This window comes from Macaca fascicularis, chromosome 1, assembly GCF_037993035.2.
Source record: "Macaca fascicularis isolate 582-1 chromosome 1, T2T-MFA8v1.1".
Classification (NCBI taxonomy): Eukaryota; Metazoa; Chordata; class Mammalia; order Primates; family Cercopithecidae; genus Macaca; species Macaca fascicularis.
This window is the reverse complement of record NC_088375.1, coordinates 194,264,957-194,292,894: the sequence shown is the minus strand read 5'-3', so window position 1 is coordinate 194,292,894 and position 27,938 is coordinate 194,264,957. Positions and strand designations below refer to the sequence as shown.

At 46.3% G+C, this 27,938-nt stretch overlaps 1 protein-coding gene across 4 annotated transcripts in view; it reads right to left on the bottom strand.

The window, feature by feature from the left end:
• Nucleotides 1–20,180: 20,180 nt before the first annotated feature.
• Nucleotides 20,181–27,938, bottom strand: part of RIMS3 (regulating synaptic membrane exocytosis 3) — a 46,919-nt gene continuing 39,161 nt past the window's right edge. For 2 of the 4 annotated variants that reach the window (XM_045373502.2, XM_074010972.1), the window contains 2 exons: nucleotides 26,164–26,267; nucleotides 20,181–22,235 (listed from right to left, as the gene is read on the bottom strand). In XM_045373502.2, the coding sequence (XP_045229437.1) occupies nucleotides 22,196–22,235; nucleotides 26,164–26,267 (144 nt within the window). In that variant the 3' untranslated portion in view covers nucleotides 20,181–22,195. Of the gene's footprint in view, nucleotides 26,268–27,938 lie in introns of all 4 variants that reach the window. The other 2 variants (XM_005543797.4, XM_015437713.3) reach the window with 1 other exon arrangement.

Sequence of the window (27,938 nt, the reverse complement as noted above, 5' to 3'; positions counted from 1 at the left end):
GTTCAAGACCAAGGAGTTCAAGACCACTCTCCAGCCTGGGCAACAGAGCAAGACTTGTCTCAAAAACACCGAAAACCATAGTAATACTCAGTATAGGATACACTGATAAAGCAGAGGCTGCGGTGCAAGGTGGGAGGCTTAGTAATGCTATAGCCTTTCTCTTCTGCCCTTATACAAATGAAAGAAAAAATATGTTTATAAACCCTTTATTTTGGTGGGAACCAAAGAATGGCTTTCCTCAGTAGACCAGAAACCAGTAGTGTGTCTGGAATTGGTGGGTTCTTGGTCTCACTGACTTCAAGAATGAAGCCATGGACCCTCGCGGTGAGTGTTGCAGTTCTGTTTTTTGTTTTGTTTTGTTTTTTTGAGACAGAGTCTCGCTCTGTCGCCCAGGCTGGAGTGCAGTGGCGGGATCTCAGCTCACTGCAAGCTCTGCCTCCCGAGTAGCTGGGACTACAGGCATCCGCCACCTCACCCGACTAGTTTGTTTTTTTAGTAGAGACGGGGTTTCACCGTGTTAGCCAGGATGGTCTCAATCTCCTGACCTCATGATCCGCGCGTCTCGGCCTCCCAAAATGCTGGGATTACAGGTTTGAGCCACTGCGCCCGGCCTGAGTGTTACAGTTCTTAAAGATGGTGTGAGGCCGGGCGCGGTGGCTCACGCCTGTAATCCCAGACTTTAGGAGGCGGAGGCGGGCGGATCACGAGGTCCGGAGATCGAGACCATCCTGGCTAACACAGTGAAACCCCGTTTCTACTAAAGAATACAAAAAATTAGCCGGACGTAGTGGCGAGCGCCTATAGTCCCAGCTACTCGGGAGACTGAGGCAGGAGAATGGCGTGAACCCAGACGCAAAGATTGCAGTGAGCTGAGATCGTGCCACTGCACTCCAGCCTGTGCGACAGAGCAAGACTCCATCTCTTAAAAAAATAAAAAAAAATAAAAAATAAAAAGATGGTACGTCTAGAGTTTGTTTCTTCAGATTTTCAGATGTGTCTGGAGCTTCTTCCTTCTGGTGGGTTCATGATCTCGATGTCAGAAGTGAAGCTGCAAACCTTTGTGGTGAGTGTTACAGCTCATAAAAACGGCATGGACCCAAAGAGTAAGCAACAACAAGATTTATTGGAAAGTGCAAAAGAATAGAGCTTCCACAATGCAGAAGAGGACCCGAAGAGATTGCAGTTTGCTGGCTTGGGTAGCCTGCTTTTATTCCCTTATTTGGCCCCACCCACATCCTGCTGATTGGTCCATTTTACAGATAGCTGATTGAACCATTTTGACAGAGTGCTGATTGGTGCATTTACAATCCTTGAGCTAGACACAGAGTGCTAGACAGAAAAGTTCTCCAAGTGCCCACTAGGTTAGCTAGATATAGAGTTAGGTAGATACAGAGTACCAATTGTTGTATTTACAAACCTTGAGTTAGACACAGAGTACTGACTGGTGTATTTACAAACCCTGAGTTAGACACAGAGTGCTGATGGGTGCGTTTACAATCCTTGAGCTAGACACAGAGTGCTAGACAGAAAAGTTCTCCAAGTCCCCACTAGGTTAGCTAGATATAGAGTACCAATTGGTGTATTTACAAACCCTGAGCTAGACACAGAGTACTGATTGGTGTATTTACAAACCCTGAGCTAGACACAGTGCTGATTGGTGTATTTACGATCCTCTAGCTAGACATAAAAGTTCTCCAAGTCCCCACCAGATTAGCTAGATACAGAGTGCTGATTGGTACACATAGAATCCTCTGGCTGGTTATAAAAGTTCTGCAAGTCCCCATCCGGCTCAGGAGCCCAGCTGGCTTCACCTAGTGGATCCTGCAACGGGGCTGCAGGCGGAGCTGCCTGCCAGTCCCCAGCCGCGTCTGCACTCGTCAGCCCTTGGGCGGTTGATGGGACCGGGAGCCATGGAGCAGGGGGCGGCGCCCGTCGTGGAGGCTCGGGCGGCGCGGGAGCCCACCGCGGTGGGGTGGGGGATTCGGACATGGCGAGCTGCAGGTCGCGAGCCCTGCCCCGCGGGGAGGCAGCTGAGGCCCGGCGAGAATTTGAGCGCAGCGCCGGCAGTACTGGGGCGCAACCTCCGCAGCTGCTGGCCCGGGTGCTAAGCCCCTCACTGCCCTGGGCCGGCGGCGCCGGCCGGCCGCTCCGTGTACGGGGCCCGCTGAGCCCGAGCCCGCGCCGGACAGAACTCGCGCTGTCCTGGACGAGCGCCGCTCGCAGCCCCAGTTCCCTCCACACCTCCCCGCAAGCAGAGAGAGCTGGCTCTGGCCTTGGCCAGCCCAGAGAGGGGCTCCCACAGTGCAGTGGTGGGCTGAAGGACTCCTCAAGCGCTGCCAGAGTGGACGCCGAGACCGAGGAGGCACCAAGCGTGAGGGCCGCTAGCACATTGTCACCTCTCAGTAGGACACCCTGAAAGACAGAACTAGATTGACTAACAGGATATGTTAGTCCAAAGATGAGTATACAAGAATCCCAAACATTTGAGGAATTCTAAAATCATGAAAAAGAGAGGCACGATGGAGACAGAAGAAGCCCCAACAAAACAGAGTAAACAGAGCAATCAGAATAGGACTGACTATAGGATGGTATGGTGGGTCACACCTGTTATCTCAGCATGAGGCAAGAGGATCACTTGAGCCCAGGAGTTTGAGACCAGCCTGGGCAACATAGTGAGACCCCATTGCTATAAAATAAAATAAAATAAAATAAAATGAATTTTAAAAAGAATAAGACTTTAGAAACATTAGCATCCCCAGAGATGAAAGACTATATAGCATCATAAACACTAGTTAGCTAAAGAGCTTGGAAGTTAAAAACAGTCTGAAATAGGCCAGGTGCAGTGCCTTAAGCCTGTAATCCCAGCACTTTGGGAGGCTGGGGCAGGTGAATCACTTGAGATCAGGAGTTTGAGACCAGCCTGGCCTACAATGGTGAAACCCTGTCTCTACTAAAAATACAAAAAATTAGCTGCGCATGGTGGCAGGCACCTGCAATCCCAGCTGCTTGAGAGGCTGAGGCAGGAGAATCACTTGAACCTGGGAGGCAGAGGTTTCAGTGAGTCAAGATAGTGCCACTGCACTCCAGCGTGAATGACAGAGTGAGACGCCATCTCTCTCACATACACACACACACACACACACACACACAGAAGTCTGAAAATCTTCAAGAACCACATAGCAACAGAGAGGCAGGTTAAGTCTACAACTTGGTGGTCCTCCCCTTCTAGGAGGTCACCAGGTAGATGCTGAACTTAGTGTGGATACTCAATTAGCACAGTGAACTACAGCCTAGAACTCCTGGGCTCAAGTGACCCTCCTACCTCAGCCTCCTGAGTTAGCTGGACCACAGACATGTGCCACAGTGCCTGGCCTTTGTTTCCGAATTTATAAGATGGAGAAAATTGTACTCAAGGATATCAAAGGTCTCTTCCAACTCAAAATGTCCTAGAATCTTAGACTCTCTTTTAGTGGACTCTGAGTCATAAGGCAATCAAGCAAAGAAAGAAAGCAGAACGCCGAACCCATCAAACAACCCTCACTTCTCAATGGAGAGCCGCACAAAGGAAACTGCCCTGTCTCATTCCTGCCCGAGTTCTACATCCCACTTCTTCCCCTTCCGTGGCTTGGCCTTCAGCTCCCTCCCTTCCCTCTGTCCTGCCTCTTGTCCCTATGACTTCTCTGTCTCTTCCCCCTGTGCCTGCCTCAGTCACCAGTCACTCAAATCCTCTTCCTACTTCATGCCCAGACCATTTTCCTCCTCTGGCCAGTTTCTCTCCTTCCCAACTCCCTGCCTGGACCACCTCCACCCCAGCCTATCCCCCTGCTTCTCCCACCACCTGCCTTCACTCCCTCTCTCTTCCATTTGCTGCCCCTTCCAATTTGCTCCCCTCTTCTCCCACACCCCTCCCTTTATCCCTGCCCCACTTCCTGACCCTACTTTTTCCACCTGCTGCATGAGCCTTGGGCCCAGATAGGCCTCCTCTGCTCCTGCTAGGACATCTGCTTCAACCAGCTCTCACCAGGCCTGATGATTCCCACACTCCACTGGGAAGACCCTGTGTCCCTACCAGTGAGAACCTGGCTTGTCCCAGAGCTCCTGAGAATGTGATACCCAGCATCCTGGTGACTCAGTGAACATGGAGGACACTGGATTATGACCAGCAGACATACAGTGTGGAGGGGCACCTCCCTCAGGTAAGGGCCTCTTTTCCAAGACTGGGTTCTCAGCCACCTCCATGTCTTGGTTATCTTGCTGCCTGAGGTTAGCGTGTGCCTCCATTCCCATTCCTTACATCAAATTTAAGTGGAGATCTTATTTGTACATGAGATTCTATAACGAGTAAAGTGCAGGGAAAATTGCAAGTGGACTCTGAATTCTGATTATTCCTATTAATTTCAACACTTAGGTCATGGGCACTCTGATACACACACAGACACAGACCATCCTGCATGGTTCACTGTTGCTGTCAGTGAAACTACCAGGTTTCCGTCTAAGTCCTGGGGCTTGCTGCACAGAAAGCCAATGACTAAGACAACGAATACTGACAGGAAAGAAGGCTTTAGGCTTTAATTGGGTGCTGCAGCCAAGAAGATGGGAGCTCAATCTCCAATCAATCTCCCTGACTGGTTAAAATTAGAAGTTTATATAGCAGGGAAGAAATACAACAATTTGTTGGAAAACAGGAACTAGGGAGGGGTAAGGAAACAAAACCAGGGGTCTGGCATCTCATTATTTGGATGAGGCAATCTGGTGAGTTTCAGTTCTTCCGATACTTTCCAAGAGGCCTGAGAGTCCTTTCTGGAGGAAGGAACTCAGATAAAACAAATATAAGTTTCAAGCTTTCAGACCAGAAGGGTCAATTTCTATGTTTATCCAAGGTCAATTTCTATGTTTTTTTTGTTTTTGTTTTTGAGGCAGAGACTTGCTGTGTTGCCCAGGCTGGAGTGCAGTGGTGTGATCTCGGCTCACTGCAACCTCTGCCTCCTGGGTTCAAGCGATTCTCCTGCCTTGGCCTCCCCAGTAGCTGGGACTAGAGGTGCGTGCCACCATGCCCAGCTAATTTTTTGTATTTTTGGTAGAGATGGGGTTTCACCATGTTAGCCAGGATGGTCTCGATCTCCTAACCTTGTGATCCGCTTGCCTTGGCCTTCCAAAGTGCTGGCATTACAGGCGTGAGTCACTGCGCCTGGTCCAATTTCTATGTTTATCTGAAAGAATTGTCTATAGGACTGTGGGATCAGTTTCATTACCATTATTCAATATAGAGGGACCAGCCTGGAAATGTCAGACAGCTGTAGCCTGATGGTGGTGTGAATGGAATACCCCTAAGAAGTTCTGTTTTCCCTGCCCTTTTATATAATCCAGACAACTCGATTTGGATCGTGTGATTTACTTCTATGTCATATTTATCCAATGAAGTGCATTTGGCCATAGAACACGGTTAATCTTGGGATGAGGAAACTTTTTTATTTTAACCCTTAGGAGCAGAGGACTGAGTTTACCATTTCCCCCAATTCACAGCCTACTTTTATCATTGACCTGAGCAAGGCCCCCTTTTGTTTTATTTATTTACTCACTTTCATACCCATTTCTCACTTCTACCGCCTTCATTTTAAAAAACTCTCAAAATATTTTGATATGTATTTGTATCTATTCTTGTAAAATATGTGGTGTTGTGGCTGTATCTTTAGTTTTTGCACATATTATGCCCTAGATTTAATTTTTTCTATCTTGTCACCCAGCACTCTATTTTTAAGATCTGTCGATGTATGCATATGTCATCTGTGCTTCTAACTTCTGCACTGTATCCTTAGGGTGCCTCCTCCACATTGTCCTCATTCATTTCCCCAGTGGTGGACACAACCTAGGTTACCTCCAACTCTGACCATGATGGAAGTTCTGAACTGTATACATGCCCACTTTTGATAGATGTGAGAGTTCTCTGGGGTAGGTACTTAGCACTGGGAGCACTGGATTGGAGGGTTGAGTTAGAGAAGAAGGCAGGGGCCTACCCTTAGAAAGAACATCACTTGACTTTCTTGAGTAATATCCAGGTACTGATAGGGCCAGGAAGCAGAGAAATTCTAGGCAGAAAAGGGTCCCCAGCGAAAACCCTACCCTCAAACTGAAAAGCCTAAACCACGGCCCAAAGTGAGAACTTATATCCCGGTTTTCCCGCTCAAATGTTACCTTTTCCTAAACCACCATGGCCCCGCCCCCTCCATCCTGTGCATGTAAAAACCCCAGACTCAGCCAGTATATGGGACTATGGCTGGATGTTGGAGAGAAGCAGCTTGACTTCAGAGGGACAGCTTGATGGTATAATTTCAGAGAAGAATCTGGCTGGAGACAGCTGGACTCTAGGGGAAGATAACCAATCCCCCATCCCCTTTTCAGCTTTCCTTTCCACTGAGAGCCACTTTCATTGGCAATAAAATCCCCCACATTTACCATCCTTCGATTCCTTCATGAGACCTCATTTTTCCTGGACACTGGACAAGAGCTTGGGAGCCACAAATGCAGAATCAAAAGCCTGTCACACTGGCCCTTTGCTCTCGCTGGTGGAGGGCAGCCACCCTGTGTGACAAGGAAAAGGGCCCATTGAGCTGTTAACACTTAAGCCATCCACGGACAGAAGACTTAAAAGAGCACTATAACATGCCCTCTGGGGCTTCAGGGGTCACAGGCAGCCCCACCTGGATGCTACCATGGGGCCTGCGTGGAGTTTGCTCCTGCCAGTGCCAGAGTGGCTGGCCGGTTTCAGCCACTCTAGTTCACTCATGCACTCCAGTTCCCACCTGGTTCATTTGCACGCTCCCTCCTGTGAGGAGTTGAAAGTGGCAGGCTGAGTAAACAAGGCACCTCTGTCACAAGTCCCAGGAAGGGGTCAGGGAAATATCCTGCTTCTGTACCATCTCATTTGTATCCCAGGAATAATCCACGAAAATCTATTCTGACCTCCAAGGCTTTCCCACTTTGAGAATCCACCTCCTGCAGGAAGAGGGAAGGTTTCCAGTGTTCCCATCCAAGCTATGATCGAATGACCCCTGCCCTGGAATTTATAAGGTAACGGGGGTTTGGAAGGTGATGGTGGTCTAGATGCTATGCAACTGTAGACATCTGATTTTCAGATGATACATGTTGTAGGTGATTAGTGACTATCTGGGCTGGTGGCACGGATGGTAAGAATTTATCAAGACAGTTGTAGGTAAAGAAAGGCAGATTTATTAGAGAAAGTATGAAAATATGTTGCAAGGGTACAATGGGCAGGTCAGCCAGAAAGGAGCTGACTGCAAAGAGACAAAGGCTTACTGGGAATTTTATAGGGTGGTACTGTGTGCTGTAGAGGGCTTTGTACAGTATTGATAATGCTATGGTTACAGAGAGCTAACACGCAGGTGTCTGGTGATAAATTGGGCGCAGGAAGATTGTGAGTTACTTGTGCTGGCCGTGAAGAAAGGCACATGTATAACTTATCTGCTTTTTCTTTTAGCCTTCCCTCTGTCCTGTCAGCCTGATTCCTTTTCCCTAATTAGGAATCCACGATATATTTTCAAAATTTTTTGTAGAGATGGGGTCTCACTGTGTCACCCAGGTTCATCTTGAACTCCTATCCTCAGGTGATATTTTGCCCAGCCTCAGATGATATATATATATATTTTTTTAAGACAGAGTCTCGCTCTGTTGCCCAGGCTGGAGTACAGTGGCGCGATCTTGGCTCACTGCAAGCTCCACCTCCTGGGTTCATGCCATTCTCCTGCCTCAGTCTCCCGAGTAGCTGGGACTACAGGTGCCCGCCACCACACCCGGCTAATTTTTTTGTCTTTTTTAGTAGAGACAGGGTTTCACTGTGTTAGCCAGGATGTTCTCGATCTCCTGACCTCATGATCCGCCCATTTCAGCCTCCCAAAGTGCTGGGATTACAGGTGTGAGCCACCACGCCCGACCCAGATGATATTCTAAAAACAGGTATTACTGAGGTATAATTTACATGAAATAGAATGCACCCATTTGAAGGGTACAGTTTGACATATTTTGATAAATGTATACACCTATGGAGCCACCATTCAGATACAGAACATTTTCATCATTCCCCCAAATTCCTTTGTGATCCTTTGTAGTCAATATCTCCACCCACCCCAAATCCTCAGGCAACACTAACTGACATTTTGTCCCTATAGATTAGTCTTGTGTGTGCTAGAATGTCATTTAACAGTATTTACCCTTTTGTGCTTTACATGTTTCATTCAGTATTGTTTTTGCAATACATTTATTTTGTTGCCTGCAGTGCAGAGGATTGGTTCCTGGACAGCCACAGATAACAAAATGCTTGGATGCTCAAGTCCTTTAAATAAAATGCCAGAGTATTACATGTAACCTATACACATCCTCCTGTATACTTTAAATCATCACTTGATTATTTATAATACCTAATATAATGTAAATTCTATGTAAATAGTTGTTATACTGTATTGTTTTTATTTGTATTATTTTTGTCTTGTTTTGTTTTTTTGAGACTGTCTCCTCTGTTGCCCAGGGTGGAGTGCAGTGGCGTGATCTCGGCTCACTTCAACCTCTGCCTCCCAGGTTCAAGCAATTCTCCCGCCTCAGCCTCCCGATTCCAGGAGCAGACCACCGTGCCCGGCTAATTTTTATATTTTTAGTAGAGACAGGGTTTTGCCATACTGGCCAGGCTGGTCTTGAACTCCTGACCTCAAGTGATCTGCCCATCTCGGCCTCCCAAAGTGCTGGGATTACAGGCATAAGCCACTACACCTGGACTTATTTGTATTATTTTTATTGTGTTTTTATTTTTTAAAACATTTTTGATCCATGGTTGATTGAATCTGCGGATGCAGAACCTGTGGGTATGGAGGACTGACTGCATTATCAGCAATTCGTTCTCCTTAGTGCTGAGTATTATCGCATTATTGTAATACACTACAGATTGTTTTTTCAATGCACCTATTACTAGATGTGACAGTTTTCAATATGTGGCCTTTCAACTCCAAATCTACCCTTCATTGCCTGTTCTGCATAGTGGCATAGCACCATTAAGCATGTCTCCTTTGCAGTGAGAACAGCGTTGAGCTTTGTCAGTAGATGGCGCTGGTAGGACACTGCTGGAGGAAGAAGCTTCTGGAGCCAGCGTGCTCCTGGTTTGCTTCTCTTTCTCCTCTAGTGCACTGCTGCGAGGGGCACATGCATGGAGACATCCGTTAAGGTTCTGCCCTGGCTGTGCGTCCCCAGCATGTTCATGCCTCTGAGCTCACAGCTCCAGCCCTAGCCCCGTGCCCACCTCCCATAGCCGTCTGCACATGGACTCTACCCATCTCAGGCTTTGTACGGAGGTGAGCAGCCCTGACCCTCTGACTCCCTGTGTATCAGCTGCCAGCATGACCCATCAGCTCCTTGCAGAGTTTCCATGCCTCCCAGGCCTTGGATGGCCCTGCCTGCAAGTAGGTTCCTGAGTCTGACTCTCCCTGTGCCAGCCTTGCCTGCCTGTACCTGGGGGTGTTGCCTGCTTACCTGAGACTCTAGACCAGGTCTGGGCTGGGAAACCCAGCACGCTTCTTCACATCACATTCATTACACGTTTTCCAACAAGGTTCGAATCCCAGCTTTAAGAAGAGGGCCCTCTTCCAATTTGTTCCTTTCTTGGGCACTCTCCTTCAGCCTTAGGATAGTCTTTAGAGTTCCTTTTACACCTTCAGAATTACTCCCCTGCTAGAATTAATCTTTTTTTTAAAAAAATAAATTTTATTATATATATTTAAGGTATACAACATGGTGTTATATAATATGCATATATATAGTAATGTGGTTACTATAGTGGAACAAATTAACATATCCATCATCTCACATAGTTACTCATTTTCTCCCCTGTGGCAAGAACAGCTATAATTTACTCATTTAGCAAAAATCCTGAATAAAATACACTATTATTAACTAGAGTCCTTATGATGTACATTAGGTCTTTCCACTTGTTCATCCTACATATCTGCTGCTTTGTATCCTTCGACCTACATTCCGCATTTCCTTTCCCACCACGCCGACCCTGGCAACCACCCTTTTACTCTCTATCTCTGTATATTTGACTTTTTTTAGATCCCACATATAAGTAAGATCATATATCTTTCTTTCCATGTCTGGCTTATTTAGCATAATGTCCTTCAACTTCTTTCACGTTGTGGCAAATAGCAGGATCTCCTTTTTTAAAGGCTGAATAATATTCCATTATACATATATATATATAACTGTTACATATATATAAAAACATATATATGTTACATATATAACTTTTATCTATATGTAACAGTTATATATATATTTTTTATATATATGTTTATCCATTCAGCATTGTTTCTATATCTTACCTGTAAGATACAGAACATTATCTTACAGGTAAGATAATGTGAATAATGCTGAAATAAACATAGGAGTGCAGATACCTTAATGAGGTGGTGATTTTACTTCCTTTGGGTTTATATGCAGAAGAGGGATTGCTGGGTCATATGGTTTGTTGTTGTTTTTTTTCTTTTTTTGAGACAGAGTCTCGCTTTGTCACCTAGGCTGGAGTGCAGTGGTGCAATCTCGGCTCACTGCAACCTCCGCCTCCCGGGTTCACGCCATTCTCCTGCCTCAGCCTCCCGAGTAGCTGGGACTACAGGTGCCCGCCACCAAGCCCGGCTAACTTTTTGTATTTTCAGTAGAGACGGGGTTTCACCGTGTTAGCCAGGATGGTCTCGATCTCCTGTCCTTGTGATTGGCCCACCTTGTCCTCCCAAAGTGCTAGGATTACAGGCGTGAGCCACTGCGCACGCCGCATATGGTATATTTTAATTGGGATCATATGGTTATATTTTAACTTCTTTAGGAACTTCCTTACTGTTTTCCATAATGGCTGCACCGATCTACATTCAACCAACTGTGTATAACAGTTCCGTTTTCTCCACACCCTTGCCAACACTTGTTATCTCTTGTCTTTCTAATAATAGCTATCCTAACACATGTGAGGTGCTATCTCATAGTGGTTCTGATTTGTATTTCCTTGATCATTAGTGATGTTGAGTACCTTTTCATGCACCTGGTGGCCATTATTATGTCATCTTTGAAGAAATGGCTATTCAGATTTTTGCCCTTTTTTTTTTTTTTTTTTTGAGATGGAGTCTTGCTCTGTCACCCAGGCTGGAGTGCAGTGGCGCAATCTTGGCTCACTGCAACCTCCGCCTCCTGGGTTCAGTGATCCTCCTGCCTCAGCCTCCCAAGTAGCTGGGATTACAGGCAAGTGTCACCATGCCTGGCTAATTTTTGTATTTTTAGTAGAGATGGGGTTTCACCATGTTGACCAGGCTGGTGTTGAACTCCTGACCTCAGGTGATCCACCCATCTTGGCCTTCCAAAATGCTGAGATTACAGGTGTGAGCTGCCTCGCCTGGCCTGAGTTGTATGAGTTCTTTTTTTTTTTTTCTGAGACGTAGTCTCCCTCTGTCGCCCAGGTTAGAGTGCAGTAGTGCAATCTTGGCTCACTGTCAGCTCCACTTCCCCGGTACACGCCATTCTCCTGCCTTGGCCTCTCGAGTAGCTGGGACTACAGGCGCCCCTAACCACGCCCAGCTAATTTGTTTTTCTTTGTACTTTTAGTAGAGATGGGGTTTTACCGTGTTAGCCAGGATGGTCTTGATCTCTTGACCTCATGATCCACCTGCCTCGGCCTCCCAAAGTGCTGGGATTGCAGACGTGAGCCGCCACGCCCGGCCATGAATTCTTTATAAATCTTGGATATTAACCCTTTATCTGATATGTGGTTTCCAAATATTGTTCTCAATCTGTAGGTTGTCATTTCCTTTTGTTGATTGTTTCCTTTGCTGTGCAGAAGGTTTTCAGTTTTAAATAGTCCCATTTATTTGTTTTTGCTTTTGTAGCCTGAGCTTTTGGTGTGACATGCAAGAAGTCACTGCCAAGACTAATGTCAAGGAGCATTTCTCTTATGTTTTTTTCTAGGAGTTTTATGGTTTCAGATCTTACATTTAGGGCTTTTACTCATTTTGAGTTGAATTTTGTGCCTGGTATAAGATAAGGGTCCAATTTCATTCTATTGCTTGTGAAAATCCCATTAATAATTTTTACATTAAAATTTTCTTCAAATTACTGTGTGGGTTCTATATTCTGATTGAACCCTAACAGATGTATTAGACATTTGTATTGTTTCCAATTTGGGGCTATTGTGAATGAAGGGTTATATGTTTTCTTGCTACTGAGTTGTATGAGTTCTTTATAAATCTTGACCATGTGATTTATAAAGAAGCTGCCATAAACATTCTTGTCTTTGGGCAGAAATATGTTTTCATTTTTCTAATAAACACCTAGGAGTGGAACTTCTGGGTCATGTGATAAGTACATGTTTACCATTATAAGAAATTGCCAATCCTTTTCCAAAATGGTTGCACATCTTTATATTTCCATAAAAAATGCTGCTCCATATACTTGCCAACACTTGATATTGCCAGGCATTAATTTTAGGCATTCTGTGGATATGCAGTTTCCTGATGGCTAATGATGATGAGTATCCTTTCATGTGCTTATGTATATCTCCTCTTGTGATTGTCTGTTCAAATCTTTTTACTTGAGTTGTCTTATTATTAAGTTGTCATCTTATTATGTCTTAAATGGTATATTTCAAAAAGGGAATAAAATTAATATTTATGATATCCAATATGTCTTTTAATTTTTATTTTAGGGTCAGTGCTTTTTATATTCTCAGAAATTGTTGTCTGTCATAAAGTTGTGAAATCTTTTTCCTGTATTTTCTTCTAGGAGTTTTCTAATTTTAGCTTTTATGTTTAGGTCTATGATCCATATGAGGTTCATTTTTGTACATAGTATAAAGTAGGATCAAGGTCTGTATTTTTCCATTTAAATACCCTGTTGCAGCACCATTCGATGAAAAGATTATTGGGCCGAGTGTGGTGGCTAACACCTGTAATCCCAGCATATTGGGAGGCTGAGGCAGGTGGATCACCTGAGGTCAGGAGTTCGAGACCAGCCTGGCAAACATGGTGAAACCCTATCTCTACTAAAAATACAAAAATTAGCTGGGCGTCTGGGCGTGGTGGCACATGTCCAGAGTCCCAGCTACTCAGGAGGCTGAGGCAGGAGAATCACTTGAACCTGAGAGGCGGAGGTTGCAGTGAGTTGAGATCGTGCCACTGCACTCCAGCCTGGGCGACAGAGCAAGACTCTGTCTCAAAAAAAAAAAAAAAAAAAGAAAAAAGAAAAGAAAAGAAAAAAAAATCAATTACTTTGGCACCTTTGTTGAAAATCAATTGATTTATTAATCAATTTCAGCAATCTCTGTTCTGTTCTATTGATATATACGTCTATTCTTAGGCCAATACCATTGTTATTTTAATAGTAAGTCTTGCCACCAGGTAGCATAAGTCTTTCAACTTGGTTCTTCTTTTTCAAAATTGTTTTTACTATTGAAGGTCTTTCGTATTTCCAAATGCATTTTAGTATCAGCATGTCAATTTCTGCAAAGAGCCTGCTGATATTTTTATGGAAAGTGCATTGTATCTGGGATCAATTTGGGTAGAACTGATAGCTTTAACAATATTGTTTTTTTAAGTCCATGAACATGGTATAAGTCTCCATAAAGTTAACTCTTTAGATCTTTAATTTCTCTCAGCAGTGCTTACTATTTTCCAGTATATAGGTCTTATACTTTGTTAAGTTTATCCCCAAGTTTTTCTTGTTTTTAAATGCTAGTATAAAAATTAGTTTTTAAATGTTATTTTCTAAAGTCATTTTTAATAATATATAGAAATAACATTGATATTTGCTTATTGGCTTCATTTCCTGACTCTTTGACAAATTTATTTGTAGTTCTTTTCCCATTAGACATTTCTGTGTACACAATCATGCCATCTGTTGATAAAGGCAACTTTACTTCTTCTGTGTGAATCTATATACCTTTTGTTTATCTGTTATACTCCATTACCATATTGACTAAGACTGCCAGTACAATGTTGAATAGAAATAGTAAAAGCAGACATTCTTTTCTTATTCCTGATCTTAGGGGGAAAGTGTCCAGTTTTCATCATTATGTATCATGTTAGATCTAAGTTTTTCATAAATGCCCTTTTGGGGGTTAAGGAATTTTTTTTCTATTTCTAATTTGTCAAGAGTTTTTTTTTTTTTTTTTTTTTTCCATTATAAATGAGTATTGAATTTGGTCAAATTCTTTTTTTTTTTTTTTTTGAGACGGAATCTTGCCCAGGCTGCAGTGCAGTGGTCGGCTTTCTGCAACCTCTGCCTCCCAGGTTCAAGCGATTCTCCTGTCTCAGCTCCCAAGTAGGTGGGACTACAGGCGCATGCCACCACGCCTGGCTAATTTTTTTTATTTTTAGTAGAGACGGGGTTTCACTGTGTTAGCCAGGATGGTCTTGATCTCCTGATCTTGTGATCTGCCCACCTCGGCCTTCCAAAGTGCTGGGATTACAGGCGTGAGCCACCGCACCCGGCCTGGTCAAATTCCTTTTACGCATTTATTGAGATGATCACATGCTTTTCTCCTTGTTTTCTATTTGTGTTATCATTCTTTCTTCCTTTTTTCTGCTTTTCCTACCTACTCTTAGATTTTGTATTTTTAGTATTGCAACTTATTTCCATTGTTTATTGTTTATTTTTTCTTTTTTTATTTTGTGTTTATGCATCTTTAACCACAGTCTACCTTTCAATATCATATGTAACTTCAAATACAATGTAAAAACATTGTATACTTCCGTTTTTCCTGTCCCATTCCTTACGTGATTGTTACCATACAGTTTTCTTCTACATAAGTTATTCACCCCAAAATAAATGGTTGTGGTTTTTTGTTTGTTTTTGCTCAAAGCAATTATCTTCTAAGAAAGTAAACAAAAAGTATTTTGTATTTACACATGTATTTCTGGTGCTCTTCATTCTTTTGTATAGATCTGAATTCCATTTGCTATCATTTTCCTTCAGCCTGAATGATTTGCTTTAATATGTTTTAAAGTGAAAAGTTATGGCAATAAATTCTCTCAACTCATCCCCAGCCCCAAGCATTCACTAATCTACTTTTTATCTCTATAGATTTACCTTTTGTGGACATTTCCTATAAATGGAATCTTACAATATATGATTTTTTTGTGACTGGCTTTTTCCGCTTAGCAAAATGTTTTCAAGGCCACCCATGTTATAGCATGTAGCAGTACTTCTTTCCTTTTTATTGCTAAATAATATCACATTGTATGGACATACCATGTATTTAGCCATTCAACAGGTGATACACATTTGAGATATTTCCACTTTTTGGTTATAATGAATAATACTGCTAGGAACATTCATGTACAAGTTTTTGTGTGGACATATGTTTTCAGTTATCTTTTGTATATACTTAGGAGAAGAATTGCTAGGTCTTATGGCAACTGTATGTTTAACCTTTTGAGGACTGTCAAACTGGTTTCCATAGTGGCTGCATCATTCTGCATTTCCAAAAGTTTCCAATTTCTCCATATTCTCACCACCACCTGTTATTATCTGTATTTTTTTTTTCTTAGACAGAGCCTCACACTGTCGCCTAGGATGATGGAGTGCAGTGGCAAGATCTCGGCTCACTGCAAGCTCCACCTCCCGGGTTCACGCCATTCTCCTGCCTCAGCCTCCCAAGTAGCTGGGACTACAGGTGCCCACCACCATACCCGGCTAATTTTTTTGTATTTTTAGTAGAGACGGGGTTTCACCGTGTTAGCCAGGATGGTCTTGATCTCTTGACCTCGTGATCCACCCGCCTCGGCCTCCTGAAGTGCTGGGATTACAGGCATGAGCCACCGCGCCCAGCCATCTGTCTTTTTTTTCAATCTTAGCCGCCCTACTGGATGTGAGGTAATAACTCACTATGGCTTTGATTTGCATTTCAAGTGAAACAATGAATATCTTTTCATGTACTTATTAGCCATATGTATATCTTCTTTGGAAAAATGTCAATTCAGATCCTTTGCCCATTTTTAATTTTAGTATATTTATGATTGAGATGAAGAGTTATTTACGGAGGCAATGAGGGGGAATTCATTTCTTTGACTTTAGCGTCTGGAGACTGCTCACATTCTTTGACTCATTCTCCCCTTCATCAATCTTCAAAGCCCCTAACACCACATCTCTCTGACCATTGTGGAATCAGAATGGTCTGACTCCCTCTGATTACAGATGAGAAAGATTTTCTTTTAAAAAAAAAATTTTTTTTTTTGAGGCAGAGTCTCACTCTGTCACCCAGGCGGTAGTGCAGTGGCACCATCATAGCTCACTGGAGCCTCAAACTCCTGGGCTCCAGAGGCCCACCTCAGCCTCCTGAGTAGCTGGGATTATAGGCGCTTGCCAGCACACCAAGCTAATTTTTAAATTTTTTTAAAGATAGGTCTTGTTATGTTGCTCAGGCTGGTCTCAAACTCTTGGCCTCAAGCGATCCTCCCACCTTGGCCTCCCAAAGTATTGGGATTACAGGTATGAGTGACTGTGCCTGGCCCAGACTTCCCACTGGTAAGGACCTATGTGATTAGACTGGGCCCACATAATCATCCCAGATAATCCAGGATAATCTCCCTATCTCCAAGTCCTCAAAATACTCATATCTGCAAAGTCCCTTTTGCCATGTCAATTAACATCATCACAGATTTGAGGATTATAATATATCTTCACAGGGCCATTATTCTGCCTACCATACCACTACCACCACAGATGATGCTTCAATGCAAATTCTTATATGTGTCCCTTTAATGGATCTATATACAAATGTACTGGTCATAAGGTCTGCATAATAATTGGACCAGGTAGTGTCAGATTGTTCCCCAAAATGGCTGCACCAGCCTACATTCCAACAATAGAATCTGAAATTCCTGTATCTTCATGTCCTTGCCATCATTTGGTACTACCCAGCTTTCTCATTTTTGCTGGTCTCTTGTAGGTATAAGCTGATCTCATTGTTGCCTTAATTTGCATATTAATTATCAATATTAAAAGTTCTTCCTTGCCCTTAATTCACAAAATTACTTATCTTACTTTTTAAAATTAACTTTACATTTTACCTTTCAATTTTGAATCTTTCTTTGTCCAGATAGTGACGCAGTTTTTTTCCAGTTGTAGTTACGGGATCTTGCTATGTTGCCCAAACTAATTTGGAACTACTGGTCTCAAAGGATCTTTTTGCCTCAGCCTCCCAAAGTGCTGGGATTACAGGTGTCAGCCACCGTGCCCAGCCAAATTTTCCTAACATATTTATACAATCCATTTCCCCCTGTTGTTTTAAGGTGCTCTCTTTGTCATATATTAATTTTCCAGATATTCATGTTTCAATCTTTGGGCATCCTTTTTTACACAGAAGTTAATCTAGCCATTCATGGACTTGCATTACTGCATATAAATTGTAGAGGAAGTTTACCTCTTAAAATACCAACCGAAGGCCGGGTGCGGTGGCTCACGCCTGTAATCTCAGCAGTTTGGGAGGCTGAAGTGGGTGGATCACCTGAGGTCAGGAGTTCAAGACCAGCCTGGCCAATATGGTGAAATCCCATCTCTACTAAAAATACAAAAATTAGCCAAGCATGGTGGCGTGCACCTGTAGTACCAGCTACTCAGGAGGCTGAGGCAGAAGAATCGCTTGAACCTGGGAGGTGGAGGCTGCAGTGAGCTGAGGTCATGCAACTGCACTCCAGCCTGGGCGACAGAGTGAGACTCCATCTCAAAACAAACAAACAAACAAACAAACAAAAAACCAATAGAAATTTTTATTCAGATCACATCGAATGAGCTGGGTGCAGTGGCTCATGCCTGTAATCCCAGCTACTGGAAAGGCTGAGGTGGGAGGATCACTTGAGCCCAGGAGTTCAAAGCTGCTGTGAGCAATGACTGTGCCTCTGTACTCCATCCTGGGTGACATAGTGAGACCCTGTCTCCTAAATAATAATAATAATAATAAATGCATATATATAGAATTATGGATTTGTGGAGAGCTACCATCTTTAAACTATCTCATCAAAGAACAGGGAATTCCATTTATTCAGATTATCTTTTTTTTTTTTTTTTTGAGACAGAGTCTCACTCTGTCAGAGTGCAGTGGCACGATCTTGGCTCACTGCAACCTCTGCCTCCCAGGTGCAAGCAGTTCTCTGCCTCAGCCTCCCGAGTAGTTGGGATTACAGGCGCCTGCCACCATGCCCGGCTAATTTTTGTATTTTTAGTAGAGACAGGGTTTCACCATCTTCGCCAGGCTGGTCTTGAACTCCTGACCTCATGATCCACCTGCCTCAGCCTCCCAAAGTGTTGGGATTATAGGCGTGAGCCACCATGCCTGGCCCAGATTATCTCACTCTTTTATTAGAATTTGAAAGTTATCTCCATAGAGGCATTACATATTCTTAAATAATCCCTAGATGTTTAATGACTTTTATTGCTATTGTGGATAACTCATACTTATTTTTCATTGGTTTTGGTTGCTATAGAAAAATGCAATTGATTTTTGTAAGGTTATCTTGTATCCAGCAACCTTGCTGAATGCTCTTATTAGTTCTAATAATTGATACTGGTTTTTTTTTTTTGGTAGCTTAACAATCAGATGTGATTGCTTTATTCATGTTTTTGCAAGGCACTGTGGTATGGACTAGAAAAGTTGGAATGACACATGAAAGACAACAGGAAAGTCATTGTGAGGCAGGATGCTTTACTAAATTTTTTAAAGAGACAACAAATGACTTGCTCTGTCACTCAGGCTGGAGTGCAGTGGCACAATCATAGCTCACTGAACCATTGAACTCCTGGGCTCCAAGCAATCCTCCTGCCTCAGCCTCCCAAGTAGCTAAGACTACTGGCATGTGCCACCGTGTCTGGCCAATTTTTAAATTTTTGGTAGAGATGAGTTCTCACTATGTTGCCCTGGCCAGTTTTGAACTACTGGCCGCAAGTGATCATCTTGCCTTTGCCTCCCAAAGTGCTGGGATTACAGACATAAGCCACAGTACCTGGCCTATATTTTACTAATATTTTAAAACCTATTACCTTGTTCACTTTTCCTTCTTGCATTTCAGCCTTTCCATCCAGGATCATTTCCCTTAATAGCAAACATGTAGGATTGATTGTGTTCCAGTCATTGTTCTTAGATATGTTTGTTCTATCTGAAGAACAGCCTTTAGAATTTCTTTGGATCTCAGTTTTTGTTGTCTGCTTTTTGTTTTTTAGGGGGTGGGTGGGGGACGGTGCAGTTGTTATTGGAAGGAATTTCTGGATAGAAGCATAGAAGTTCTTAAACTCATGAGAGTATAAGCCATGTCTCAGGGAGAGAGCAGCAGTGGGAAAGAGGGAAAAGACAGAATCCTGGGGGGCCCCAGAGCTCACATATTGATCTTATGATCCTTCCTTCAAGAGATGGTGCTCATGGGACTTGCAAGGCCAAGGGCCAGAGCCAATGCAGTGGAGGTTCCCTGGAGGGCTCTTGGGAGGAGGGTGCCAGCCTTATGCCAGCAAGCACATGCCATGACGATGCTACACTTCTTTTATCCATCTTCTGTACCCCCCAAACCCAGCCCTAGGAGGACAATGGATCTGCCCAGAAATGACTAAATATTAACATACTGTTCTGCTCCACCATGAGACAGGGAAGACAATGGGCGCTCCAGGCATCAGTGACTGATGGAGGATGCAGCACATAGAGGTTAACTGCTATGTTTACTGCTGGTATCAGGTGTGGCTGCAATAAGCCAGTCAAATGCCTGAGCAGAGATGCTGGATCCAAAAGCTCAGAAAGAAAGGAACAGTGGGTTAACAGCTGTGGCCTTAGCTGAATCTTACCTTCCTCTGTTGTTGGATATCCCTTGTGGAGTCTGTGGAAATAGAAGGCTTTGAGGGCCTGGAAGCAGGGGACCTGGGAGACAGAGCCAGGAAACTGCCTGGACCCGTCAGAGTTCATGGCTCAGGAACATTGCTGTGACCACAGCGTTCCCAAACAGGAGTCAGAGGCCCAGGCCATATGTTTCATGCTTTTTTCTGAAATGTACTGCTCTCCCCTGCCTCTCCACCAAGGCATCCTCCTCCTCCTCTTTTTAGCCACCTGGAACCCTGTTTTCTTCCTCCTAGAATGAAGAACCATCTATAGAAAGCAACACATGAAACCATTTTCAAACTGACTTTAATCATGTTTTGCTGCCCAAATACTGTACATGCAGAAGCCATGTGAAGAATTTTCTCCTCAAGGGAATTGGCAAGAACGTTGTACGAAACAGCCGGCAGTCCCTCCCAGCTGTGCACCTGCCACCCGGGAACCACAACAAGTTAGGAAAGATGCTGCACATAGAAAATGTATAGAGCACAGATATAAAAGGCTAATTGCTTCTTATCCAAACAGTGTGCTTGTCAGTCCCTATCAGCTATCTCTCTCTTTGCAAGATGCATTTGGAAAGTCTAAAAAAAGGGGTTCTCGCCTTCTGTGAGTTTATATGCTAAAGGAGTTGGTTGAGCTATCAGGCCCACTCTTCCTAAGGAAGCAGCCGCCCTGCCTTCTGAGATGATGTCTGGTTAAAGACATTCTGGAAGGAGTGGTCTGGAGGAAGGAGTGGTCTTAAGAAGCAAACTACTTTGAAGGGAAATAAGTTCCCTCTCTCCTCCCATCAGAGAACATTTCCTTTAGAATTCTCAGATCTTCAACTCTCCTGCTGATGTCATCCCAGAAGCAGAAATGAGGAAAGACCCAGCCTCATCTGCTGGCGGGGACACTGACCTACTCCGGATGTAGCTGAGGCTGTGACATCACATCAGCACCTTGAAAATTGTCCATTGTAGATGACCCTTCATTATGTCTCATCATCACACGAGAATAAAAGAGGGAGGACAAACCACGAAGAGAGGAAAGCAGAGTCTGTTAGGATTCCCAGAGTTCTTGTCTGAGGCAGCATCTGGGCGTGGACCAGATGAGGGCCTGCGCCCAGCCTGGGCATCAGGGGCTGGAGGAAACCAGCCCACGGAGACAGGAACCAGGTGCACCAGGCTCGCAACCCTCATGTGCTCCGGATCAGAGACTTTTAATTAAAACCGGGAGGGAACCATGGGGAGATGAGCTAATGCTCCCATTTTGCAGATGAGGAAGCTGAGGCCCAGAAAAGTGAGGAGACTTGCCCAAGGTCACAGTTTCTGGCAAAACTGTACAGAACAGCCTTTGATTCCCTGTAGCCAGCTGTCCCTGTCCAGATCACTGGCTAATGGGGTGGATGCTCAGTTGCCCCTGGAATTCCCAGGCCCCATTCTGTTAGCCAAGCTGACTGGAACCCAGGCTCAGGGACCCTTCCTGGCATCATTGTGAACTCCTTGGGAGGTCCAAGGCCCTGTCCTTACTGGCCAAGTTTCCAGCCAGAGCCCTGGAAGGGTTTCCCAAAGCAGAAACACTCATGCTTTTCAACAAGCACCTGCCCCAAGCCAGTCTAGACCCCTGAGAGAATGCAACTTTCTCTCACTGATGTGGCTTCCCTCACAGGCACAGCCATGCTGGGCCCACACAAGCCCAAGCTCAGGGTTCGGGGGAGGGGAGGGAGGGAGAGTTGCTTTGCTACATGGAAAGATTAAGCCCTTTATCAGAGAACAAGGTCCCACCGTCGGACATGCCAACATCTGAGCCACGTTTGTGCAACTCAGCCGGCAGAGTTGGTGCCCAAGGAGGCCAAGTTGCTCTCTTTGGCATCACTGACATTGCTCTGAGATGCTCAGGCACGCTTTTAAAAGAACCCTTTCCCAGCCAGACCAGGCCAGTCCAGCCCCCATCAGGCCTCACCTGATTGTGTGGGCTTCCCCTGCTCTTCAATCATGCTTGTTTTGTTTTGCCCCAACCTCTTCTGACGTGAGTGAAAAGGTTGAGGGAGAAGGCAGGGGGGATGTGTCCACATTTTCATCTCCTCCCTGACCACTCAGTGAAAGACAGTCCGGTAGAAGAAGCAGCATTTTAAAGAATCTCTTTATGTGTCAGGATACTGGAGAAGAAAACTCTGAGGAGTGGAAGAGAAAGGTAGGAGGAGGCAGGGAAGCAGGCCTCTTCTTTTCCATCTCCCTGCAGCCACTGCAGAAACACTGCTGGACAACCTTCTGGCCCTGAATGATGTGCCATCTCTCCAGCCAGGTGGAGGGCAACTCATCTACAACATCAAGCAAAGGCAGCACTTTCTTGCAGAGTTTGCACAGTGCTAGAGGCAACCAGAGAGACACAAAAGAGGAGCATCACTAAAGCCCCATTGCTTTCTGGGCTGAGGAAGATGGGGAATATGAGGTATTGGGAGGGCTGGAACCCCAGGGGAAGAGGAGCTCAGCGTCTCCTGGGCCATAGGGCATGGAAGAGGGACCCTGGTTGCATGTCAGGGCTCCTGGTAACATAGGCTAAGATTGTGCTACATTTCATTTCCAAAGAAGTACCCTTGGAGGTCTTTATTGTCTTTAAAAATGGAGGCTTCTGCTCTCCTCAAGGCTGGCAGTAAAGAAGAGATCAGAGATGCTTTCCTGGTGGGTGGCATGACCATGGGAGGACTGGCTTGACCTCAGTGTTCTAACCGGCAGTGATTCCACGGGGAATGAGCTCTATGGGTGGTCTTTCTTGGAGCTCCTGGGTTCTGCCTCAGCCCCCATGAAATGCTGGCATTGCCTAGGACTTGCTGCATCCCAAGAGCCTCCTAAGTGCTCCTTTCCTAGTAGAATTGGGTGGTAGAAGAAACCAGATGGGGAGTGATTTTGGAGATGGTTCTTCCCTGAAGGATCAAGTTCCCCTTGTCAAACCAAGACTTGGCTCCATTTACTGGAGCCTTTTTCATACCAAAGACCCATTGCAGGGAAAAGGAGTCTATGAAGAAAGTAGGACAGAATGAACAGAGCAGAAATACAAAGACAGACGCTCTGAGTCATCCATCACTGTCCCTGCCCACAACCCAACATACTGCAGGGCCACTCCTGTCTCTGCCATATGCACGGTGAACCTCGCCTGACCAGAGGAGGTGGAATGACAAAGAGCTCCATTCCTGTAACCACTGCAGGGTTTCATCTGGGTGAGGGGGCATTTGGAGCCAGGACACTGAACCTGGCAGTGACTTGGCCCCAGGGTGGGAGACTTCTGGAGGGATCATGTTCCCTCCTTCCCCACCATCCCTCCTCAAACAGCAGATGCTCCCCCACCCCAGCAAACACCAGGAGTTACACCTGCACATCCACCTCTTCTGGGACAGGCTAGCTCCAGAGTGGCTTTTCAGACAAGCCCCTGCATCCAGGATGCTGAGAAACAGACCCTTAAGTCCAGCCACACTGCATCACACAGACATGTCAGCCTCGCACAACTTTACCCTCATGGGGTAAAATCCAGGTGGGGATGAGGAACTTATTTGGTGCAAAAGGTTAAAAGAATAATTCCCCAAGGTCGATTTGGGGAGGAAATTACCTTCTTTTAGAGAGGTGGAAGAGTGGAGTGGCCCAACTGCTGGGCAGTTTTGGCAGCCGGGGATTGTAGGTAGGTCAGCCCAAGTTACCAGCACATCAGGCCCCTCCTCCAGCTAGAACCTCCCCTGCGCTAACCCTTCCCCAGAGGCAAGGGGCACCACGGCCTGGAACCCCCCAGTGGCAGGCCTCTCTGCAGGCAGCTCCCCACCAGAGGAATGAGGGTATGGGTAGCCCCCACTTCCTGGGGTGACTGCTGGTCTGGGTATCACCACTCAGTGCTACATCAGCAAACGTCTCTACTGTCCTGTGGGTCACTAACAACCCTATCATCCCAAAGGTGCAGAGTATTTTCACACCACTCTGACAGTGACTGCTGTAGAGGTGAATAAATCATAAACAGGAGATTAAAATACCCTTTTGCAAGGGACTTTCCTTCTTGATCCTCCACTAGGATGGAGGAAGACAGAGCCCTTTGTCCATTTCTAAGAACTTGACGAACGCAATGGGCCTGGGGAGAGCATTTCTGCCTAAAGAGAAAACTCAGCCCAGTGGCCTCCTCCCCATCTCTATGCACCCAATGGCCCCCTTCTCTGATACTAGAAGAATAGAGGCTCAGGCAGAGACAGGAGCCTGGGAGCTAACTCTGTTCATTTCCTTCCTGCCCTTACCCACTTCTTGTCCTGTGGGCAGGCCAGGTGGGGTTCTGGCTTCTTCCCCTATCTTTCTTGGGAGGAGTTACAGGATTCTAGCTTCAACCCAACACGGAACCATGCCAGCCAAAGAGGCCCTTTGGGCTGAGATGGCCTATCCACAAGCCGCCACTGCCTCCATGCCCCTCCGACTTTGGTTATGAATGGAGGCCCCAAGTCATTCAGGCCCCAAGACCTTTCTACTGCTACCCCAGGTAGCGCATCCCTGCCTCAGGTGCTGGGGCCACAGCAATTTCAGCACCTGGGGATAATGCCTGGGGAGAGGTGGAAAGAGCGCCTTCCCACACCTCCACTGTCGTGCTGCTTTCTTCCCTACCGGATACAAACCCAAGGGCTGCTCTGTCCATCTCCTGAGCAACCTCTTGCCTTTCACCCTAGAGCGGAGGAGGGACAGGGACAGGTCTGGGCATTCCTGAGTCAGACTTCAGGATTCCCACGGGACAGATTTCACAGGGTCCAGTCCAGGCAGTGGTCCCCACCAATAGGGCCCAGTTGTCAAATCAAGTTAGGGTTTGAGTGGCTGTGAGAAGCTCCAACCAGACATGGGTGAGAAAGCAAGCAGAGGCAGGTGAGTGCCTGGAGCAGATGGCTCTGCAGAGGGCAGCAGTGGGGCACAGGAGAGCAGGGAGGCTCGGGGGAGGGGGAAGTATTGCTTAGACAGAGCTGGTGATGGTGGCAGACGAGAGTCCGGAGCCAGGCTGCTGGAGCCCAGCTGAGTCTGAGCTCCCAGACAGGGACCCTGGTCTGGAAATGCACAAAAACTGGAGCCCCAAATGAACAACTTCATGCAGCGAATCCCCAAATGCCAGACGGGATCCTCAGCAGTGGCGGGGAATAAGTCAGCCTCAGCCTTCCTTATTCCGGCAAACAGCCCTACCCACAGCACCTCCTTACCGAGTCATGCCCACCGGGAATGAGCCCCAAGGGGGTCAGGACCACCCTCAGGGCCTCAGGAGGACTGTCTGCTTTAGCAGCTAACATGCCCTCTTGCGGCTGCCTGCCCAGGCCCACCGGCAGAGCTCCTTCAGCATGGTGGAGTGGGGAGGCTTGAAGAGACAGGAGATGAAGAACGAATGCTAAGGGGGCACCTGGCCAGGAACCCTGGAACCAAGACCTCGTGCTTCACTGGAGGAAGGAGGCGGTTCCAGCCGCACAGAGAAAGTCATTTCTAAGCCCTCAGCCCGCTGCCCCCCACCCCGGGTACCCTCTGCCTCCCCAGGGCCCTGGCCAGGGAGCTAGGTGGGCATGCTACATGCTGCAGAACGCATTCAGTGGCGGGAAGAGCTGCCGGAGCGGCTCTGGTGGGGTGGGGTTCCCAGAGGGCCTTCCGTGTGGCCAGCTGCAGCGGATGCTACATTCCTCAGAAAACAGCGGCAGAGCCAGGAGAGTCAAGAGTGGCACAAAAGACAAGACAGAAAACAAAGCAGAGACCACCAGGAGCAGGCACAGGTGGAGAACACACAGGCTCTGCCCCGGGCCCAGGACCAGGCAGCACCGACCAGTGGCCGCGTGCCCCACTTCCACCACTGGAGACTCCTCAGGGTGAGTCGTGTCCACACAACACTCCTTTGGGTTTCTTTTCAACAAGATACAAAGAGACGTGGAGACATATCAGCCCAAGTCGTCACCAGGAGTGACTATACCCAGACAAATGAACAGATAGAACGTGGTCACGTACACACACACACACACACATGAACACACGCACACACGCACACACTACAGTCTCCACTGCCAGCTGGGATGAGCCCAGTAGCCAACAGGCATGCAGCAGGACAAGGGGTCCAGAAAGACACGAAGACTATGTACAGGGGAGGACATGGGGCCAGCAGGCACCCCTCCCCACACCACCATCCTGGCCTCTTCCTGACATCCTTAAGAGCATGAGGGGCTGGTGGCACTCTCCAGGGAAGACTGGGACAGGCGCCTCGTGAGGGATCCGAGTGTGGAGTCTGCCACTGAGGAGGTGGGGAAGAGTTTGTACCAGCCGGTGACCGCGGCGCTCAGGTCCAGCTCGTCCAGCATGATCTGGGCCATGCCCATGAAGCACTTGTGGTCCATGCGGCCATAGTCTCCCCAGACAATCACCTGCCAGGAAGAAGAGAGGGAGGGAGTGAGCCACCTCCCTGACTCCGGGACTGTGCAGCAGGCCCGGGAACCTACAAGTTTCAGCAGGGTACAGATGGAACAGAGGGAGCCAGAACTCAGACTGATTTCACACAATAATTTACTGAGCACTTGAGGTGTGTTAGATACGATCCTATGGATTTTACCTAGATTCTTTCTTCCAATTGTTATAACAAGTCACGTAGGTAGGGGTGCTCTGTATCATTATTTCCACGGAGGAAACTGTAACTCAGAAAGGTTAATTAGCTAACCTAAAGTTGCAGAGTAACTTGTGGCAGAGCTTGGATTAGGACCCCGGCGTGTGACTCCAGAGCCTCCCAGCATTTCAGATAACAGCCTTCCCCAGGAAGGGGCAGACTGAGAGTTCAGGACCTGGCCATAGCTCTAGCTGTGCTGCTGGCTTGCCATGGGACTTGTGTAAGCTCCATGCCCTCACTGGACCTGTGTTTCCAGCCACACCACTGGGAGAGAGGAATGGATTCGCTCAGTGATTTTCAAACTTATGTTTTCACTGGTGAATCCTTTTCTAAGCAGACACCAAAGATTATTCTTCCCATTCCCCAAAGCCTAGGGTTCTGCAGTTCTTTTTTATTTTTAATTTTTAAGAGACAGGGTCTCGCTCTGTCACCCAGGCTGGAGTACAGTGGCATAATCATAGCTCACTGCAGCCTTGACCTCCTGGGCTCAAGCAATCCTCCTGCCTCAGCACCTAGAGTAGCTGGGATTACTGGCATAGGCCACCATGACCAGCTAATTTTTTTTTTTTTTTCATTTTTTAGAGATGGGATCTTGCTATGTTGCCAGGCTGGTCTCAAACTCTTGGGCTCAAATGATCCTCCTCCCTCAGCCTTCCAAGTCTCTAGGATTATAGGTGTGAGCCACCGTGTCTGGCTCTGCAGTTTCAATTTACAATTCCAAGGCCCCTTGCCACAGAACCATCTCAGCCCGGAGGAACAGCCCTAGATGAGAAGTTGAATGGCCCAGACAGTCCCTGGCTCTAGCCTCCTTTCTGTCGCCTTCATGGCCTCAGGCAAGATCAGCAGCCGCCACCATGGCCGTTAATACTTAGAGAGTAGCTGTTTATGTGTCAGGCACTATGTAAGGCTCCCTACATGCACTCCTCTGTTTAATCGTCACAACATCTACCCATGGCTAATGAGTGCTGAGCTGGAATCTGAACTTAGGACTGAGCCCAGAGACTGATCCCCCACTGTGCTTTATCCCCACATGACCTCAGGTTCATCTATGAAATGAGCATGAAGATCCCTCCCTCCCAGGACTGTTGAGAAGGGCTAACAATACCAAGTGTGCAGAAGGCCTTTGTTGCTTTCAAGTATTTGGGATGAGAGTCACCTGGCCTAGGCTCACCCCAAGCAAGTGACTTCATCTGTAAGAGACTCTGTTTCTGTAAAGTGGAGAGAATCACACCTACTCCACCGGATCATCTGCAGGATGAAGTGAGGTCGTGCTTGGAAAGCACCTAACACAAGGCTTGGCACAGACCTGATGTGCAATGAACATTAGCACTAGGGGAAGGAGGAGGCAGTGGTCACATGTGTCCTGGTTCTACCTACCAGCTGTGCAACCTAGGGAGCAATTTGGTTACCCCCAAAACCTTGGTTTCCTTATGAA